General features: G+C 35.3%; 2 protein-coding genes across 3 annotated transcripts in view; both read right to left on the bottom strand.

The window, feature by feature from the left end:
• Positions 1-8,418, bottom strand: part of LOC127957142 (myotubularin-related protein 3) — a 24,243-nt gene extending 15,825 nt beyond the window's left edge. Inside the window, exons 1-9 of one of the 2 annotated variants that reach the window (XM_052555547.1) lie at positions 8,263-8,418; positions 6,784-6,871; positions 5,462-5,512; positions 5,197-5,232; positions 4,243-4,359; positions 3,189-3,271; positions 1,938-2,092; positions 716-809; positions 491-604 (exon numbers count right to left, since the gene is read on the bottom strand). In XM_052555547.1, coding sequence (XP_052411507.1) covers positions 491-604; positions 716-809; positions 1,938-2,092; positions 3,189-3,271; positions 4,243-4,359; positions 5,197-5,232; positions 5,462-5,464 — 602 coding nt within the window. In that variant the 5' untranslated portion in view covers positions 5,465-5,512; positions 6,784-6,871; positions 8,263-8,418. The remainder of the gene's footprint in view (positions 1-490; positions 605-715; positions 810-1,937; positions 2,093-3,188; positions 3,272-4,242; positions 4,360-5,196; positions 5,233-5,461; positions 5,513-6,783; positions 6,872-8,262) is intronic. The other variant, XM_052555546.1, reaches the window with a different exon arrangement.
• Positions 8,419-8,916: 498 nt separating this feature from the next.
• Positions 8,917-18,744, bottom strand: LOC127957174 (homeobox protein cut-like 2). Its single transcript, XM_052555584.1, has 12 exons — positions 18,623-18,744; positions 17,222-17,378; positions 17,092-17,150; positions 16,967-17,006; positions 16,826-16,871; positions 15,825-16,015; positions 15,608-15,752; positions 13,118-13,201; positions 12,125-12,565; positions 11,073-11,267; positions 10,325-10,559; positions 8,917-9,353 (listed from the first exon to the last, which is right to left on the bottom strand). The coding sequence occupies exons 2-12, from the start codon at positions 17,357-17,359 to the stop codon at positions 9,125-9,127; spliced, it is 1,803 nt and encodes a 600-aa protein (XP_052411544.1). The 5' UTR covers positions 17,360-17,378; positions 18,623-18,744; the 3' UTR covers positions 8,917-9,124.
• Positions 18,745-20,475: the final 1,731 nt, after the last annotated feature.

The following is a 20,475-nucleotide window of genomic DNA, read 5'->3' as shown; positions in this document are numbered from 1 at the left end:
AAATGTTATTACAAATGTAAATTTGATTCAATTAATAGTATGTATTAATTAGTCATTTCAAAGAATGTTTTTTTTTTCTGAAAACTTAATTTAACAAAAATAAATAAATAAATAAATAAATTGGGGGACAAATTACATGTAGTTCTATATAAATTAAAATGGATATTATAGGGCTCTATACAAAAAAAAAAAGTTACATTTAAAATGGAAAATAGAACTTAGCAAAAAATAAAATGAATTTCTTAGAAAAATATATCAATTTAAAGTCCCTAGTAAAAGGAGCAATGTGAAGCTCATATTTTATTAAAGAACTTTAATTATTCTGCACCAAAAAATGCATGCTATCTGAGCTGAAGTGCTTAAATCAGCTAAACAATGTTTGGTAATGCATTACTAACATATTTCCTGAGAGTTAGTTTTATGGGTAGTTATGAAATCCCAAAAGTGAAGACAGTGAGTGGAGCTGAGCCAGTACAGAAGAGAGAAACACCTGTAAACGACCGCCGGGATCCTCTTCCATGATCTGAACGCAGACACCTTCTCCAGCTGCAGGTCCGTGATCACAGCAGGCACCACTATCTGCTCTGGGTAACTGGAACAGAGCCTGCGCGATCAGAAACACACACACACACACACACACACGGCTGGTGATGGAGCTGCTCTGGCTGCTGCTGTGAGGAGGTGTGTGTGTGTGTGTGTGTTTCTGCCGTTTCACCTGTAGTTGCTGTTGATGTTGGAGATTCTCCAGGCAGTGTGTGTGTGGAAGCCCATCCTCTCCAGCTCTCGCTTGAACCTCCGCTGGGGTCCTCCTGTGAACACAAGAAATGCCTTAAAATCATGCGTGTGATTTAGTTTGTGTAGATTTTGAGTCAAGCCAGACATCTGTCAGTCATTTCACATTGCTTCATAAACGCCAGCATTGCAAAAGAGTGTCCTGATAAACAGAATTACAGTGCATTCATCCTTATTTTCAATGCACAACAAGATTTAATGCTGAATACAGATTTCACTCATTGCAATACAAAAAACTGGCACCGGTGTTATTTTTAGTATTTTTTTGTGTAGTGTATGCAACATACTATATACTAGTATATATTGGTAATTATAGTTTTTCTTTCCTTACTATTTACAGGCTTCATTTTAATTTAAAACATTTAAGTCATTTAATTTTAGTACATCGGTTGAAAAATGAAAATGAGAAATGCTTCCTTCACAACAAACTGAAATAAAATAAGTTTTAAAAAAAATATACAATAAATTATATTATTATTATATATTTATAATATAATTATACTCTTATATTTTCATTATATTATTATATAACAAATGTTACATTTTTAAAAAATATTTTTTGTAGCATGCTCTTGTCATTTTTATTCGTTTTATTATTTTCTTAAATATTAGTATTCAGGTTTCATATATTTTTACCTTTCAGTTTTTTTATTTATTTATTTCCAGTTTAAATGCTTCAGCTTCAAATTATTTCAGTTGCTAAGACAACATTTTTTAAATTTTCATTAGAAAATTATAATACTTATATATTTTATTGTTGCACTATTTCAATGCATACATTTTCTTTTATATAGTTTTAAAGATGATAACCCCTCCTAGCATGCCAAGTTACAATGAATTTACATTTATTTTTTAACACATTTAAGAGCTGCAGCAGAAGGGACAATTTTTAATGAATTTAAACAAAAAAGAAATAGTTTCCACACTAAGCTACTTTATTTTTGTTAATGTTGTAGTTCTGTGGTGCTTTCTTGTCAGTTTTGGAGCTGAACAGCATTCATCCTCATTCACTTTCACTGCATGAGAGAGAGAGAGCATCTTCTTTTGTGTTTCACAGCAGAAAGAAAGTCGTACAGGTTTGAGGACACATTGTTCACAGATAAATAAACCAGTTCAAGAACCTGTAAAGCACAGATGTGCAGTACCTGCACGGCAGATCCCATCATGCACCTCTCTGTCCTCAGCGCTGCACGAGAGGAAGCTGAAGGCGAAGAGCTCCTCCAGTCGGGACGGCGGTCGAACAACTGCACTCATCCTCCTCAGCCAATCCTGACACTGCTCCGCCGACAGGAAGTTACACCTGAACACAGACGCTGCAGGTTACCATCTACTTCCTGATAGACGTGTTATTATGCTTCATCAGTGCACTTTATAACGGAAGCCTGTTTCCTCGCTGGGATAAAGAAATAAAAACATAATCTTGTCTCACAATCAGGCATTCTTTCAGTTCTGCTACAGGAGAAAAAAAATAAACTCATAATTCTGAGAAGACAAGTTTAAATTGTGAGGTAAAATTACCTTTGTAATTACCTTTGTGGAGAAAAAGAAAAAAATTAATTACACGATGTAGAAATCAGTGAGAAAAGTCAGAATTCTTAAAATAAATAAATAAATGAATAAATAAAAAAGTCAGATTTTTTTTAGATATAGTTGCAATTACGTTTTTGTTTATATTTTCCCATGGTGGAATCAAAAAAACTAAATTGGGAGAATTGTGAGGAAGTTATAGAAAAAGTATAAATGCAAAATTGTGTGATATAAACTTCTATAGTTTGACTTTTTGTTGTTTCTGACTCTTTTGAACTGCAAAAAATGCAAGATTTAAACATACAATTGTGAGAAGTCAGATTTATTAGATTTTAGAACGTTTTTATTTTATATATATATATATATATATATATATATATACACCGTATTTTTCGGACTATAAGTCGCATTCATTTAGAACCAAGCACCAAGAGAAAACAGTACCGTCTCCGGCCGCTAGAGGGCGCTCTATGTCTTCAGTGTAGACTACAGGAGAACTGAGCAGCATAGAGCGCCCTCTGGTGCTGGAGACGGTAATGTTTTCTATTGGTTCATTTCAAATTAATTTTGATAAATAAGTCGCACCTGACTATTAGTCACAGGACCAGCCAAACTATGAAAAAAAGTGCGACTTATAGTCCTGAAAATACGGTATATATATATTATTTTTTAATCGATAAAAAGATGAGAAGTCAGACTTGCAAGTTGATGTGTGAATTGAGAGATGAAAACTTGTTTTGTGGAGAAAAGCGTCTTCTGTAGATTATTCCGCAGGAAGAGAGTTTGGTCTAATGCACAGTGCAGCAGTGAGGACTCAGACGCAGCGGGACACATTTGTTAGTCAAAGCAGTGCTGTTACACAGACGTACCTGATGAGTTTACAGTCTTTACAGGTGAGCTGCATCTGTGTCAGATCTGCACACTCCACACTTTCAATCAGCTGCAGAGGAACCTGAACACACACACACACACACACACAACTCACACAGTGCTCCTGAGATGCTACTATAACAGTTTGCATCAGTTTTATTTTAATATTTTACCTTTTCATGTGTTTTTTGTCATTTGTATTATTTTTCATTATGTAAAAAATTATAAAGTTTTTATTTTTTTATTCTAATTTTAGTTATTTATAACACTGTTACACTAAATTAAAATTATATATTTTTTTGTCATTTAATAATATATATATATTACAATACTTTATTTATAGGGTTATTTATATATTATTTATATTTATTTATACAATTTTTATATTTGATTTCTGTCAACGTTTTTTGTTCAAGTAACATTTTTTTAATGATCTTTATTTCCGTTCCAGTGTAAAAGAGCCTTCACTGTGCTCCGCAGAGGAACGCAAGCCTACATGAGGGTGAGTTAATAATGACATTACTTTCATTTTTGCTGTAAACTAGTTCTTAAAATCATGAAATGCATATTAAATAATGCTGTTAGTAACTTCCATGCCATTAAAAGTCTCTGAGCCGCGACAGGATTACATTTTTGAGACGGTTTTTATTTGTGACATCACAACTGGGAACAATTACAACTATGTGACTAATTAAAACAGCTACTAATTAGGCTTCAGATATAACTGAGCATGACTCAAATAGACATAATCAAAGTGACAATGGATAATACACCTGAATTCTGAAACTGTGAACAAATAATTATACTGTATTATATGTGAAGATTATATCAGGCACGGAGTCTGTAAATCTGATTATTATTATCAGAATGAGACTCCGCCCACAGGCTCTTCTGATTGGCTGTGGTCTGTGATTGTGAAGCAGTCTTCTGGTTCTAGATGAGACACTCTCTGGAGTCTGAGATCTGGTGTGTGTGTGTGTGAGCGTGTGTGTGTGTGTGTGTGTGTGTGAGCGCGTGTGTGTGTGTGTGAGAGAGAGAGAGAGAAACACTCACGTTGATGACGTTCTCCTGTAGTCTGATGTGAAGGCGGTAGCTGGTTAAGGCAATGATGGACTCCTCTGCTCTCTCCACACGCTCCACACACTCGCCCTGCAGCAGCGGGAACGGGACCTGCGTCACACACACACACACACACAAACACAGACACACACACACAAACACAGACACACACACACACACAAACACACTTACTGTCACATCAGGATTACTTCACACAAATATGTCAACTTTCTAATGTTTCTGGAATCTGTTTTAATGGTTCAATTACATTTTAAGAACAAAAACTGATGGATATATATTATCATATCTCATAAAACTTCTATTCAATTGAATTATTCCTAAATAATACTACATATGGACATAGTCAAACCTAAAATTATTCAGACATCAGATATCATTTTTTATATTATATATATATATATATAAATTAGTGCTGTAAAATGATTAATTGCATCCAAAATAAGTTTTGTTTACATAAGATATATATATACATGTGTGTGTGTGTGTGTGTGTTTATATAAATACAAAATAAATAAATAAAAATGTATATTTTAACTATATTTATATTAAATATTTAAAAAAATAATATATAAATGTAAATACATGTAAATATTTGCAAAATATATACTGTATACATGTATACTGTATACAAAATTATATTTCAATTGTTTCTGATTTAATACAAATGTATTTATGATTGCAGGAAACTAACAAAATTTACCTTTAACAACAACATTTATTTGAGCTTTAAAAAATGCAAATTGAACTTATAATTTCACATCCATAATGTAAGTTCTACAGCAGAAATCAAAGGACTCTGTTACCAACAAAAACATCTCTAAAAGTGGCTTGATGAATGTTGAAACCGCAGTGTCTCAGACTACATACATAACAACAGCAGCAGGACAGAAATATTATGATTATGATTATGATTAAGCGCTGTGATACCTGCTCGTCCTCCGAACGCTGCTGCTCCTCTTCAACCTTCAAAACACAAGCGTGGTGTTTAAGAGCAGGACATCGGCTTTTACATTACATTACATTCAATCATTCAGCAAACGCTTTTATCCAAGGTGCCTTAACATGAAGACAACAGAACTCCAGCTTCTAGAAGCACGGTGTTCAGAGCCAGTTCATGTGAACAGCTAACATTAACGCAGCAGTGACGTGAGAGCAGAATAAATCACATGTAAAGCAGGGTTAGAGGTCTTACCATGACCCTTGAGAGGATCTGAGTCCCACAGACAGCTAACACACGACCCACCTGAGAGACATCAGTACAATCACTCAGTTTAACACACGCTTCAACACACTTGGGTTCTAGACTCTAGGGGTTGCTTTAGATTAGAGGTTTATTCACGCTTTACTTTGATTTGCCTTATTAAATCGGTATTATTCCCGATCTCCCTTTACTTCACAAACAGTGCCGTAATCAATCACACATTTCATAATCAAGCCGATCATTTCAGAGCAGATCAATACAGCTATATTGATGAATGAAGCTATTGATCGTTTGGATTCATCCCCTGATAGAGGCACTTCAGAGATTCAATATCAAAAGAGGTTTGCATTTTAAAATTTAAAAAAGTAAGTGAGCCACTAAAACATTTTCATTACTTGAAATAAATGTTGACTGAAAATCTGTTAAAATATCAAAACATTATATTTCGGACAGTTTCTCATTTTCATTTAGTTTATCTCGATGCACAGAAAAAAAACCCTGAAATTCATAAATCTATATAGAAATATATACAGACAGCTCAATCCTGCAGAAAAAGAAAGAGAAATAAATGCACAAAAAATGACAGAAACTAATTTAAAATTAAATAGAAGATATAAACAAACTCAAATATAAAGATAAAGATAAAAAAGTAAAAATATAATAGAAAAACTATAATAGTAACTCAGTGGTACTAATATAACGGTATTATATAAAATACAGTTATTGTATACAATTGTGCTCTATTTAAATCAGCACAAAGAAATCTTTTTTTTTTGCATTGCATTAATCAAAATGAGTTTTATTTTACAGTAATTACTTTTTTTATTCATATACAGTTATGTCAATGTTAAAAAAATGTTGCTTTAAGGACATGATTTTCTTTATGCATATATATATATATATATATAATTTTTTTTTGGGGGGGGGGGGGGTGAAATGTGCACCTGACACAGAAATTTATGAATGATTTTACAGAAGTCATGTAAGGTCTCGTCCTCCAGAGAGACTAAATAACTGCAATATCTCTTATCTTATCTTCAGAAAAATAAAACCAAAGTGTGGCACAGGATTTTCATGAATTCAACCCATGTGAAATAAAACTGCATGAAAGCATTAGATTCCTCTTATGTCTCATCGATATCATCACATAGATAAGATCATTTCACTGTGTGTCGATGCATCAGAAAACATTCAGCTGGTGAATCCTAAACCATGCAGAAACAAATCTGCGTCTGTCACACACATGCACTAACATGCACACATTCCACACACTGCATTTCTGACACGTGATGTTATACTGAAGATCTACAGACCTGATTCTGGATCTGATTCTGGATCTGGATCTGGATCTGGATCGGTCTGTCTGTGTGTCGAGACGACGCTCGAAGAAAGAAAGAAACTCTGCAAGAGAGGACAGGTACAAAAAACACTGAGTTAAACATTAAAACCCAAATTAAACATGCAACATAATCAGATCATGTGACAATGTAGCACACTAACGTAGCAGAACATTTAAGCAAAACAATACATCAATATGGTCTGGAAATGTGTCTCTGGAAATGTCTTGATTTTCAGTGCAAACGTCTAAAGATTTTTATTTTTTATCAATATATACATTTATCTAAGAAGCAAAATTATATGAAATAAGAAATCTTTTAACCTTAAACAAGTACAAATATCTGCTAAAGCGCTCAAAAAAATTTTTTTTGAAAAAGCATTTGCAGACATCTGATTTGGTTTTCAGCATAAACCTTGTTTAATTTTATTTAATGTCTCACAAACAAGACTTTATATGTTCATTTTGCATCTCAAGTAAATGTATTCTGATTAAAGGATGTTTAGATATACAGGAAAACAAGACAAATATACCGAGGATAGTGGATGCAACATTTAATGCCATAACTATGAATTTAAGATGACCTTTTTAAACCTTAATTTGTGGAAGGAAACCTTCAGAAACAGTGATTAATGTGTGTCAGGAGTAAATGGCCAACAACCTGAACAGAATTCATAGTCAACCAATAATAAACAGGAGTGTGGATTAAAAATAAAACCGGTTTTGAAGGGCAGGTCAAACCTGAGTATTGTTATGGTTAAAACACACACAGATATGTGGCTATTCATGTCGATGAGGATGTAAAGTAATCAAAGGTCATGCAAACAAAACGCCTTGTTATTCTGTTCCTGACAAGCTAATATTTACTGACAATATCTGTTTGCTTTCAATAAAACACATATAATGACAGATACGTTATCGTGGCTTTCAACAGCTCAGTCCTGCAGGAGCAAATTTACTCAAAGTGCTTTACTATCGCAAGAGTGTCTAATCTCACAATAATCACTTTGCAAAGGTTGGTCAGATAAAACAGCTTCCTGTACTCCTTTAGTTTCTGTATTGTCTATTGTGCAACGGTGTAAATGTTAATAATCATGCTAGGTGTGTTGTGCATTAAAACCTAGTGATCTGACTAACTAGACAGCAGTTTAGTGCATCTAGTGAACTGTCAAGCTGACTCTGAATGTGTTGATTATGCCTACCAAGTGTGCTGTATAAAGAGGTGCACTAGATAGACAGACATATTGTGTAGTTTTTAACTGACAGTTCGGTCTGCTGCAAGAACGAACACCAGTGCACTGATTAAACCACTCCTGAGTGTATTTTATCAGATGTTAAACACGAATGTCTGTCATTAGAGCTCGAGGTTGTGTTGTTTATGTTTGTTGTTGTTGTGGAGGGCGGAACCCGTGGCACCGACACTGTTAATAAACCGCTTGCAGCGTCGCACACTCACCTGCTTCACGCGTTCGCCGCAGAAGACGCGTCCCGTTGAGGTAAAACCGGGGTAAAATCAGAAAAGTGACGGTAAATGGAATGTAAACATTGAGAGTAATCCGCTCTACACCGCCATGACGCTCTCCTCTCAGCTGTACTGCTACGGTCATGTGACGCCGCGACGTCATGACGCAATCACGCAATAGCGAGCGCGTCACGTGACGAACTTTTTGTTTTGGCTTTAGCGGAGTTTTTTGTTGATTGTGTGTGTGTTAATTACTGTATTTACTTAAATGTAACTATTGTTGGTAATATTTGATTTATTTTGTAATCCATTGGAAATGTTCCTTTTTGCAATTGTTGTTGGAGTTAATTCTTTTAATAAAATGGCATTGTTTATGATTTATAACGTTTTATTACATTCAATAATTTAAAAGTATTTTTACAGCAACATAACTGGGACAAAACAAATTCAAACAAATGCAAAAATAAAATTCAGACTTCAACTTAAGTAACCAAAAAGGACTTTATTAGCAAATCTTTGTTAACCATTTAATCTCATTTCCAAACTGAATTTAAATGAATTTACAGAAGTAATCAGACAAATATGCAACCAAAAATTATTCTTCAGTCATACTATATATATATATATATATATATATATATATATATATATATATATATATATATAGACCAATCTGGCCAATCAGGATTTTCCTTTTCATTAAATTATGAACTAAATCATGATAAAAAAAAAAAAATCTGAAAAAAAAAAGACTGACATTATGTAATGGTCAAATGTAGAGCTCAAGCAGGGAGAAGATCTTGTGATGTTCCTGAGATTTTTCAACACTGTTGTTCAGATAAAGTCCTCGGTGACCTCACAGCTCAGAAAGATCTTCATCTTTCTCTCTCTTCAGGCTCAAGACGGACTGTACGCCGACAGAGACGTGATTGTGCTCTTCTCTCTGCAGATCTGCGTCCATCTCTCCTTCACTGGGCTCATGTTTGATTCGGACTGAACTGGCTGAAACCAGACCAGAACCGACTGGATTCTGAAATGTTCTGGTTTGTACTGGTTCTGAAAAACCATCTCTTCTAATTCTAGACCTGTTAACAGAGAGAAAGACAGGGTTTGTGAATTACATTAATTCTTTAACTCTATAAAAAGAGTTTAAAGGGCACCTATTATGCCCCTTTTTACAAAATGTATTATAAATCTCAGGTGAAGTTTCAGCTCAAAATATCGCACAGATCATTTTTGAGTGGAAGCAGAACAGGCAGATTTAGACCCTGTCTCTTTAAATGCAAATTAGCTGCTGCTCCCCGCCCCCTTTTCCAGAGCAGGGCTGGACTGAACAACTTCTATAGCTCTTATAAGAATACATTTCCTACTTGAAAGCTCTGGCGTGAAGTAAAGATGGCAGATAGTATGTGTGTGTGTGTGTGTGTGTGTGGCTCACTGGGGGCGGGGTCACATTTAACACTGCTGTCAATCACCTATCTTGGGCGGGGCTGGTAAAGTGTGATGTCACTTTACGGATTCTGTGATCCGGGAAGCTACAAGACACTCATGATTGCTTCTTGTTGGAGTGTATTTATTTATGTCTCGCTTCCCTGTTTTTGTATCTTTGTACAAGTTTTGCAATAAAAAAAAGGGAAAGGCACTCGATTTATACAGATTATTATTATTTTTTTTAAAGGAGCAGGTAGATTTTAAATTATAGAGTGGTTTTATGTTTTATATTAAGCGCATGTGCATATCTCTCTTTACATTTATGTAATAAAATTTATAATTTATATACCGGTATTTTATATTAGAAGATTATAGTTTTAACTCAAATAAAAACGAACATTTGATTATGATGGGTTTTATAATTATTTTTATATTGCACTGCAATTACATTTACTCTTACATTCTTTCAAACATTCAAATCATCAATCATCTATCTTATTTTGACTGATTGTGCATCCACATTTAAATGATTTAATTATTGGCTTTTTATCAACTCACAAAGCCCATTTGGGAGCCTCTGATCTGGACTGAAGGGTTTTATTCTGAAAGATGGTGGGTCTCTGACCTGTAGTTGTAGAACCAGTTGCTGACGGTGCTGGAGTGCAGGTCTAGCTGTGCTGCGAGTCTCTCGATGGTGTGTGGAGACGGATACGGCTCTGTCTGATACACTGCTATCAGTGCTTCTCTCTCCTGAGCGCTGAGGACGACACGCGGCCTCTTCATCACCTCACACCGTCCCCAGCGATCACACAACCTCTGTGAATCACAGTCTGACCCCGTCAGAGCACGTTTGAGACGAGCTGCGGAAGAACATTTCACTCTAATCAGGATCGTTAACAGGAAAAGTTCAAATGAACGCACCCTCAGGTCATCCATGATGTAGTTGAGTTTGTTTCTTCGTCAGATTTGGAGAAATGTAGCATTGCATTACTTGCTCACCAATGGATGTGAACGGGTGCCGTCAGAATAAGAGTCCAAACAGCTGATAAAAACATCACAATAATCCACAGCACTCCAGTCCATAATAACACTTCCTCCAGTGAAAAAGTGCATCTCCTGGAGGAAGTGTTATTATAGATTATAGACTCTATGTGTTTGAGTTAAAATCATCTTAATGCTGGATGTGTTTCAGGTTTTGTCTTCTCCAGATGTTCACTGATGGACTGGAGTGCTGTGGATTATTGTGATGTTTTTATCAGACTCTCATTCTGACGGCACCCATTCACTGCAGAGCATCCATTGATGAAACATTTCTCCAGATCTGATGGAGAAACACACTCCTGATGGACTGAGGAGGAGTAAATCAAACACACATTGACCTCTGTGGTCCATCTTCTTCATAGCGTTGAGCTTCTGGATGTTTTGAGGGTCTTGGAGCCACATATGCATCCGAATGAAGTTCTCTTTCCCCTTCAGACTGAGTTTAGTCCAGGGTTTGGGGTGCGACAGCAGTTCAGACACAGAGCTTTGAGTTAAACCCAAAACCTCTTCACCAAAAACTCGCTGACCTGCCAGAACAACAAGGAACAGCAATAGAACACAGAAACACATTCAGATTCTACACTCTTCACTTCATGTTCATTGATTATAATTGCATTTTTCAACAATTTTATTTAGAAGTATGATATAATAAAGATCAAAACCATCTTGTGATGTAAAATAGTTTTTCCACTTCACCAGTCACCAAGAGACTTTATTAGTAAACTTTCATATCATTCTTTACCATTCAGTCTCCAAACCAACAGCTGTAAACTTATAGAAAGTAGTTATCAAACAAGTATAAAACCATCAATTTACTTTCTTTAAATCAAAAATATGAATGAAAAAGAAAAAAAAAAGAAAATACTGAAATTATTAATCAAATGTAAATGTAACATTTTTGGTACATTACATTCCCATTCATGATAATTATAAAATTGATCATTTTCTTTTACTAATATCCATGAATAAAAGCATTTTAATATTTTAAATTAGCCTTTACTTTTACATATTTCTTTATTTTAAATTAAATCTTTAGTTTTTTTTATTAATTTTTTTATTTGCTTATATTTATTTATATATATATATATATATATATATATTATTAAAATCAGTATCTAAATCATAAAAAAAAATGTTTTTCCATCTAATTTATATGTTATTTAAATTACTGAATTAAATAATTATATTTTGAAATTGAATTGTATTTATTATTTTTTTTTTTTTTTTGATAATTAAAAAATGTAAATGAGATGTTTTAGTTAATGGTGATAATAAATGCTTCTGGTCTGTAGATGTTCCTCCTTCACTTCTGCTCCAGCATTAGATCAGTTATGACTCGAGGAGCACAAACTTCTGATGGGTTTCAGATGCAGTGAAGACAAACCTATGTTGTTGAGGGTGAGCGTTTCTTTGACTCTCTGTGTGATGCTGAAGGTGTCCAGATGCAGACACTGAAGCTCACAGCTGCTGCTGGTGTCACAGGAGCGAGGTCTCGGACGCGTCTCCGTCTTAAACCACTGCGCTCTCTGATCCGGGTCTGCTGGAAGCGTCTGGAACGAGCGGCTCACAGAGGGCTCGGCATCTTCATTCATTTCACATTTGACCTTCTGGATGATGCTTTGGACGAAATCCGCCAGGGACTGAATGCTGGGCTCCAGTGTCCCATAATCCCCCTCTTCCTGCTGGACAGGTGCGCGGTTCATCGCAGACGTCTGAGTCTCATGTTTGGTCTGCTGCAGGATGTTCCTGATGATGTCATGTGATGCGTCTCCATCGCGGGGACATCTGCTGCCTTCATCATCATCATCATCATCATCATCATGCACTGAAACACACCACAGACACCAAATAATTAATGCATCATTCATAGTTAGCTATAGTTAGCATAGTTTATATATATATATTAGAATTATTATTAATTCTTATTTAAACAGACACTATAGGCAGAAACTTTGAACATATAAACATCATTATATGTTAGTTTAAGTAATAATTTTAGACCTTCAATTGAAAATTTATTGCAGTTTTGGTTAGTATGGAAACATTTTTAATCAGGGTTGTTTTAGCTATTAAAAATCTTACTTGAAATAAATGGCAACATAAATAAAATATATATATATATAAAAAAAAAACTTAATTGTTTTTTCTGATCTGTATTATCATTGATTTAATTCGAGGCACTAAAACAGCTGAAACTAAACCTCAAATTAAATGAACCTCACTTAAAGTTTTGAATTCACTAAATTAGACACAAATGTTAAAGTAAAACACAGTTGCATTAACCATATTTAAATCCCAAATGTTGAAGTGATAACTCTATAAATGATTTACAAAGAATGATAAACAGTTTTAAAGTGAGATCTGAGGCTGCACTGACTCTCCAGACGGCTCTGATCCTGAATGTTCCTGATCACGTCATCATCTGATCTCCTGTCTGGACCGACCCACGGCACGAACACCCCTTCACAAACACAGCAATCAAAATAATTCCACTAGCTGAGAAGACTGACAATTACAGTTTGGTTTAACTTGAAGTAAAATAGAGTTAAACTATATAGACATGTTTAAAAAAATATATATATAATAATAATAATAATAATTATATATTTATATATACACACACATTAGTAAAACTTTTGAAATAATGCATCCATCCATCATTTCATCCATCATCCATCCATCCGTTCTTTCATCTTATCCATCCGTGTTTTGATTTATCCATCCATCCATCCATAATTTCATCAATCCATCCTTCATTGTTTCATCCATCCATCCATCCCATCATCCAACCATAATTTCATCTAATTATTATCCATCCATGCTTTGATTTATCCATCCATCCATCCATCCATCCATCATTGTTTCATCCATCCATCCTCCATCGTTTCATCCATCCATCCATCCATCCCATCATCCATCCATAATTTCATCTAATTATTTTTCATCCATGCTTTGATTTATCCATCCATCCATCCATCCATCGTTTCATCCATCCATCCATCCATCCATCATCCATCCATAATTTCATCTAATTATTATCCATCCATGCTTTGATTTATCCATCCATCCATCCATCCTTCATTGTTTCATCCATCCATCCATCCATCCATCCATCCTCCATCGTTTCATCCATCCATCCATCCCATCATCCATCCATAATTTCATCTAATTATTATCCATCCATGCTTTGATTTATCCATCCATCCATCCATCCTTCATTGTTTCATCCATCCATCCATCCATCCATCCATCCTCCATCGTTTCATCCATCCATCCATCCCATCATCCATCCATAGTTTCATCTAATTATTTTCCATCCATGATTTGATTTATCCATCCATCCATCCATCCATCCATCCATCCCAAATTTCATCTAATTATTATCCATCCATCCATCCATCCTTTATTGTTTCATCCATCCATCCATCGTTTCATCCATCCATCTTTTCATCCATCCATCCATCCCATCATCCATCCATAATTTCATCTAATTATTATCCATCCATGCTTTGATTTATGCATCCATCCATCCATCCATCCATCATTTCATCCATCCATCCATCCCACCATCCATCCATAATTTCATCTAATTATTATCCATCCATGCTTTTGATTTATCCATCCATCCATCCTTCATTGTTTCATCCATCCATCCATCCATCCATCATTTCATCCATCCATCCCACCATCCATCCATAATTTCATCTAATTATTTTCCATCCATGATTTGATTTATCCATCCATCCATCCTTCATTGTTTCATCCATCCATCCATCCATCCATCATTTCATCCATCCATCCCACCATCCATCCATAATTTCATCTAATTATTTTCCATCCATGCTTTGATTTATCCATCCATCCATCATTGTTTCATCCATCCATCCATCCATCCCACCATCCATCCATAATTTCATCTAATTATTTTCCATCCATGATTTGATTTATCCATCCATCCATCCTTCATTCATTGTTTCATCCATCCATCCATCCATCCATCCATCCCATCATCCATCCATAATTTCATCTAATTATTATCCATCCATGCTTTGATTTATGCATCCATCCATCCATTCATCCATCCATCCATCCATCCATCCATCCATCATTTCATCCATCCATCCATCCCACCATCCATCCATAATTTCATCTAATTATTATCCATCCATACTTTGATTTATCCATCCATCCATCCATCCATCCTTCATTGTTTCATCCATCCATCCATCCATCCTCCATCGTTTCATCCATCCATAATTTCATCTAATTATTATCCATCCATGCTTTGATTTATGCATCCATCCATCCATCCTTTCATCCATCCATCCAGCCCATCATCCATCCATAATTTCATCTAATTATTATCCATCCATGCTTTGATTTATGCATCCATCCATCCATCCTTTCATCCATCCATCCAGCCCATCATCCATCCATAATTTCATCTAATTATTATTCATCCATGATTTGATTTATCCATCCATCCATCCATCCATCCATCCATCCATCCATCCATCCATCCTTCATTGTTTCATCCATCCATCCATCCATCCCATCATCCATCCATAATTTCATCTAATTATTATCCATCCATGCTTTGATTTATCCATCCATCCATCCATCCATCCATCCATCCTTCATTGTTTCATCCATCCATCCATCCTTTCATCCATCCATCCATCCATCCATCCATCCCATCATCCATCCATAATTTCCTCTAATTATTATCCATCCATGCTTTTGATTTATGCATCCATCCATCCATCCTCCATCGTTTCATCCATCCATCATTTCATCCATCCATCCCATCATCCATCCATAATTTCCTCTAATTATTATCCATCCACCCATCCATGCTTCCTCTCACCTCTCAGTCTCTCCTGGATGTGGCTGAGTGTTCGGATGCTGTGCTGGTCTGACAGGAAGTGCTTCATTCTCAGGAAGGGTTCTCTTCCTCTGCTGGTCAGTTTGCTCCAGGGTTTGGGTCGGGCCAGTATATCACTGACGGTTCCCTGAGAGAGACCGAGCACATAGTGACCGAACACCCGCTGACCGATGTGCAGCCGCTGAAGAGCCTCTCTGACCTGCAGAGCTAATCGAGCCGTGTCGAGCTCCTGCTCCTCATCACCAGAGTCAGGCTCCTCTTTAATGAAGCTCTGGACACTCAGAGATGATGAAGATGATGCTGGAGACCCAGAGATGAAAGAGGAAGATTCATTCATTTCTTCTTCAGTGCAGTGATGAGGCTCTGGCCTTTCTTTCTGGATCACAGGATCTGTCAATGAGCAATGGTTTTTATTTGTTTAATTTTATCATTACATTTTTTATTATCTCTTTCTATGTGAATTAGACTGTAGTATAGATTTTATGTAGGCCGGAGAAGACTATGTTCAGTTTAAAGTTGTCACGTTATACCAGGCTTTCTCAAACTTGGGTTTGAAAGTTGCCAAAAATAAACATTTAAATAATTAAATATTTTATTTTACGTAAATTTAAATGTGTATAAATAAGTTTGAACTAAAAACAATTAAAACAAAACAATACAAAAATTAAATTATCATGTATTATTTGAACATTTTAAACTGGACCTATTTTAAGATAAAAAGTACTAAAAATAAAACGTAAAACTTGTTTTAGTTTAATTTTGAATAAAAATAATGTTTAATTTCAAATAAATTGAAGAAATAGAAAAAAAATGAATTAAAATAACTAAAAAAACAAATAAGCACTAAAAAGCTTAAATATTGTATTTAAAATAAATTATTTGAGAATTTTAAATTAAAATACATGTTAAGATAAATAAATAAAAATAAAAAAAATAATTCAAATAAATAATTCACAAATAAAAATACAATCGAAATAAAACCTAAATATTTAAGTTGAAATGAAAACTAAATCATTTAAAAGCCAAAATTGAACACTTACTAATAAAGTGGAAATATTTTATTTACCTTCACGTCACGTGACCATTAACAGACATCGGAGAACAGTAAACATGTGAATGTGTTATTAAATTATTAATATATTAACTTTTCCATTATTTAATTTCAGCTGGAAGGATTTGTGAAGTGGATGAAACCCTCACCGTTATCAACAGAGACGCTCCTGACATCAGACGAAGGAGAAAACACCTGAGAAAGAAGTTTAATGTGATTTAAGACACTGTTTCTTCACCAGCAAACTCCCCTGAACATAGTTTACAAGCAGAAAAGTGTGTTTCTCTTACCGAAGCTTCGTCTCTGGTTTGCACCAGCACTCGAAGAGTCCTGAAAGTCACATTAAAGAGATCATTTTTGATGCCATATTCTTGCAGATTACTGGAGAAGATAATTTATTTGTGTACCACTGTACCTGAGCTCAGTCTTGATCTTCTCATAGTCCTGCTGCGACTGTAACACGGCCTGAAGTCTCTAACAAACAGACGGGACGTTAGTCTGAGTAAATGAGTCAATACACAATCCTCATACTGAAAGGTTTCTACCTCTATATGCTGTGATTTACTGGCCAGTTGCTGTTGCAGCAGAGCGACGTGATTGGCTGCTCGCTCCTGGACTTCCTGCAGCAGACACTGAAGTCGTCGCACTTCCTGTTCCAGACTCTGAATGTGATGATCTCTCATCGTCTCCACATCAGCAGATCTGCAAATCAGACGAGCTTCATTACCATCTTCGGCTCAATAAGAACTAAAATACTCTCAGATCTTAAGACACACTTTTTTTTTATTTATCTGGTAGCATATTTACATTTATATCTATTTATATAATACATTTTATATTAAGCAATATATTCAGTGTCTACATTTTGTAATCGTTTACATTTATATTAGGAAGTATAATTAAAATATACATGAAACAATATATTTAGTATATTTACATTTATGTTTAGAAGTATTTAGTACAGATTTTATTTAGCAATATTTTAAGTTTATTTATATATTTGCATTTATATTAAGTAGTAAATTTAGTTCATTATTAATATATTTCAAATTTACATTTCATTATTAATATATCAAATTTACATTATTTGTGTTTAGTAAATTGTACATTTAGTGACATTTAATATATTTATTTACATTTATTTAGTAGAACATGCAGTACATTTGTTTATACTTAGTAATATATTTACATATTATTTACGTATATCTACAGTATGTTTCATTTACATTTAGTAGTATATTTAGTACATTTATATTTAGTAATATATTTACATTTAATAAATGTACTTGCACTCCTATTTAGTATATTTTCTTTTTTTTTGGTATTATATTAAGTATAATTACATTTTAAAATATTTATGTTTATATTGAGTGTGCTCACACTTATATTTAGTTATATACTGTTGAAAATATTTATATTGCATTGCTTTAATCTTTGACTTGCATTGAAATATTTAACAAATTAAATTATAAACAAACAAATGAATAAATATTTTACACTGGGATCAATCACAAATTATGACAATGTAAATGCTTAAATGACTAGAACAAAGCATTCATAATGAGAAATTGATATAAAAAGAAACGTGCACAATTTCAATGTGACGAAGTTAATGAGTGTCACTGATCATGTGACTCTTTGTTCAAATGTTTTTACACTGAAGCTCAAGATGCTCTTTGAAACGGCTCAAATCATGCTGGTGAACATGAACAATCATGACAGACAAAGCAAATGCTAATAACATTTATACTTTAAATTGGGACACAGAAACTACAAAGTGGTTAAAACACAGGGTAGAAGCTGGACAATTGTGGCAGCATCTAAAATACACATTTCCCTAATACAAACACTGTACAAATTCCCAGAAACTGACGTTATAATCAAAGCGACAGACATGCAGTCATATGCAACACCTCGAAGCCTGAATGAAATGAAGCAGCACTTACCGTATGTTTGTGGAAGAGCTCTTGATTTTAATGTGTTTCCATGCAGAGTTGCTCCTGAAGCTGAGCTTCAGCAAACTCACATCAGACCAGAGCCGAGAAGAGAAGAGAACAGAAGAGATGAGGGGAGGGGAGGGACAAACACAGCCAATCAATACCCCTGCAAACAAAGAGCTCCATCAATTCATCAATAGATCAATAGCAGCAGCTGACGTGGGAGGAGACAAGATCAATCAATCAATCAATCAATCAATCAATAGAGGAGACATGCATTCAGCTGCATGCATATCCAAGCGTGCACATTCCAGGTCTTCAAATATTAGCCACATATAGTTTAAAATAGTGTTAAATAAAGTATAGATGAATATTTCACACCACGCAAATGTGATTTTATGAATTTATAGATCAACTCTGAATCTATAGCTGAATTCTGAAATGCATTGCATAATATTACTATTTTTGCCTCAGCAATCCTATTTTACAGCCTTTTAATATTCATGCTGTATATAGTATGCGCTGAGGTCATGTGATGATAGTAAAAACATTAAATGGCAAGCAATAAACAATAGAATGATACATTGGCGAATTATATTCTACTGTTATACTGTTTCACTTTATTATTGAGTTGTGTGCAGTATTCCATTCCAAACACAAGTCATATGCCATTTCATTTTTCATATCGAATATGTTGTCATCGGTTTATGATCCTATGCTAAATTCAAATGCATATCTGAACTACATCTGAAATCTATTTTCGTCAGCAGTTCAAAAAATGAGGATGTTTGAGCATCACAGATGACGTATTGATTGTCTCTATTGGTTTTATTGATCGTCATCATTGATTTGAAGCACACAGGACACAGTATTGATTTCAGCACAGCGAGTGGAATATAAAGAAAGACCCAAAACCAGACCCCAACATTTACATCAGTTTAGCATCTGCTCTGTGGCTTCATATTACTAAACCACAACAGCATGAATCGTCTCGGTTATATATGGTAACCCTTGTTCCCTGAAGGAGGGAATGGAGACGTCATGTCAGTGACCGACGAATTGGGATATCACCTCAATAGACCAATCTACTTCAAGTGTGAACTAAACGAGCCAATGCACACTGGCATGCAATTATTGCATCCAGCTGCAGCTGATCACAGCGTGAGTATAAGAAGGTAGCAAGTGCAATGTATACAAGGTTTTCAATGAGTAGCTGAGCTGGTGACTCGGCCGCTCAGTGGTGGTATAGCAGCCATGGTGACAGGACATAACGCCTTCCCTTTCAGTCTGTCACTCTAGACATCACATAGGTTACTGACGAAATAGAATTCGCTACAAAAGCCCCATGGATGCTGCCCCTTCCAGTGTCCTGTGCGAGCCACCTACACCCCTCTTTGTTTTAGGCCGGGGCTCACAACAAGTAGTTCCATTCACCATTGTCAAAGCATTGTTGCATATGAATGGGCAGGGCTCACCCTGTCTCTGAAAAGCCAACCATCTTTTGCTAAGAGATGGCCTTCCCCTTCTGCCAGCCTCTGTAACAGACAAAGGGCTGGTCTGAGGTCCAAAAGATTTGTGTCTGGTCTTTATAGCATCTCAGGGCTCGGATGGGACAGAGCAAAGCTAGAGCTGTGTCTGCCTCCTCTGGGGCAGCGCTTGCAGGTTCACCACCTGATCCCTGAAGGGAGTAGTGGGAACCTTGGACACGAAGCCGAGCCGGGCCTTAATATTACCTGACAGGCAGCCCAAACTCTAGGCACGAATCATCAACCAAAAATGTGTGCAGGTCCCCTACCCTCTTGATGGAGGCCAGTGCAAGCAGGTGTAGAGTTTTCAATGAAAGGAACTTTTGCTTGACCGAG

This window comes from Carassius gibelio, chromosome B5 (assembly GCF_023724105.1).
Source record: "Carassius gibelio isolate Cgi1373 ecotype wild population from Czech Republic chromosome B5, carGib1.2-hapl.c, whole genome shotgun sequence".
Classification (NCBI taxonomy): Eukaryota; Metazoa; Chordata; class Actinopteri; order Cypriniformes; family Cyprinidae; genus Carassius; species Carassius gibelio.
This window is presented reverse-complemented; position numbering and strand designations above follow the sequence as displayed.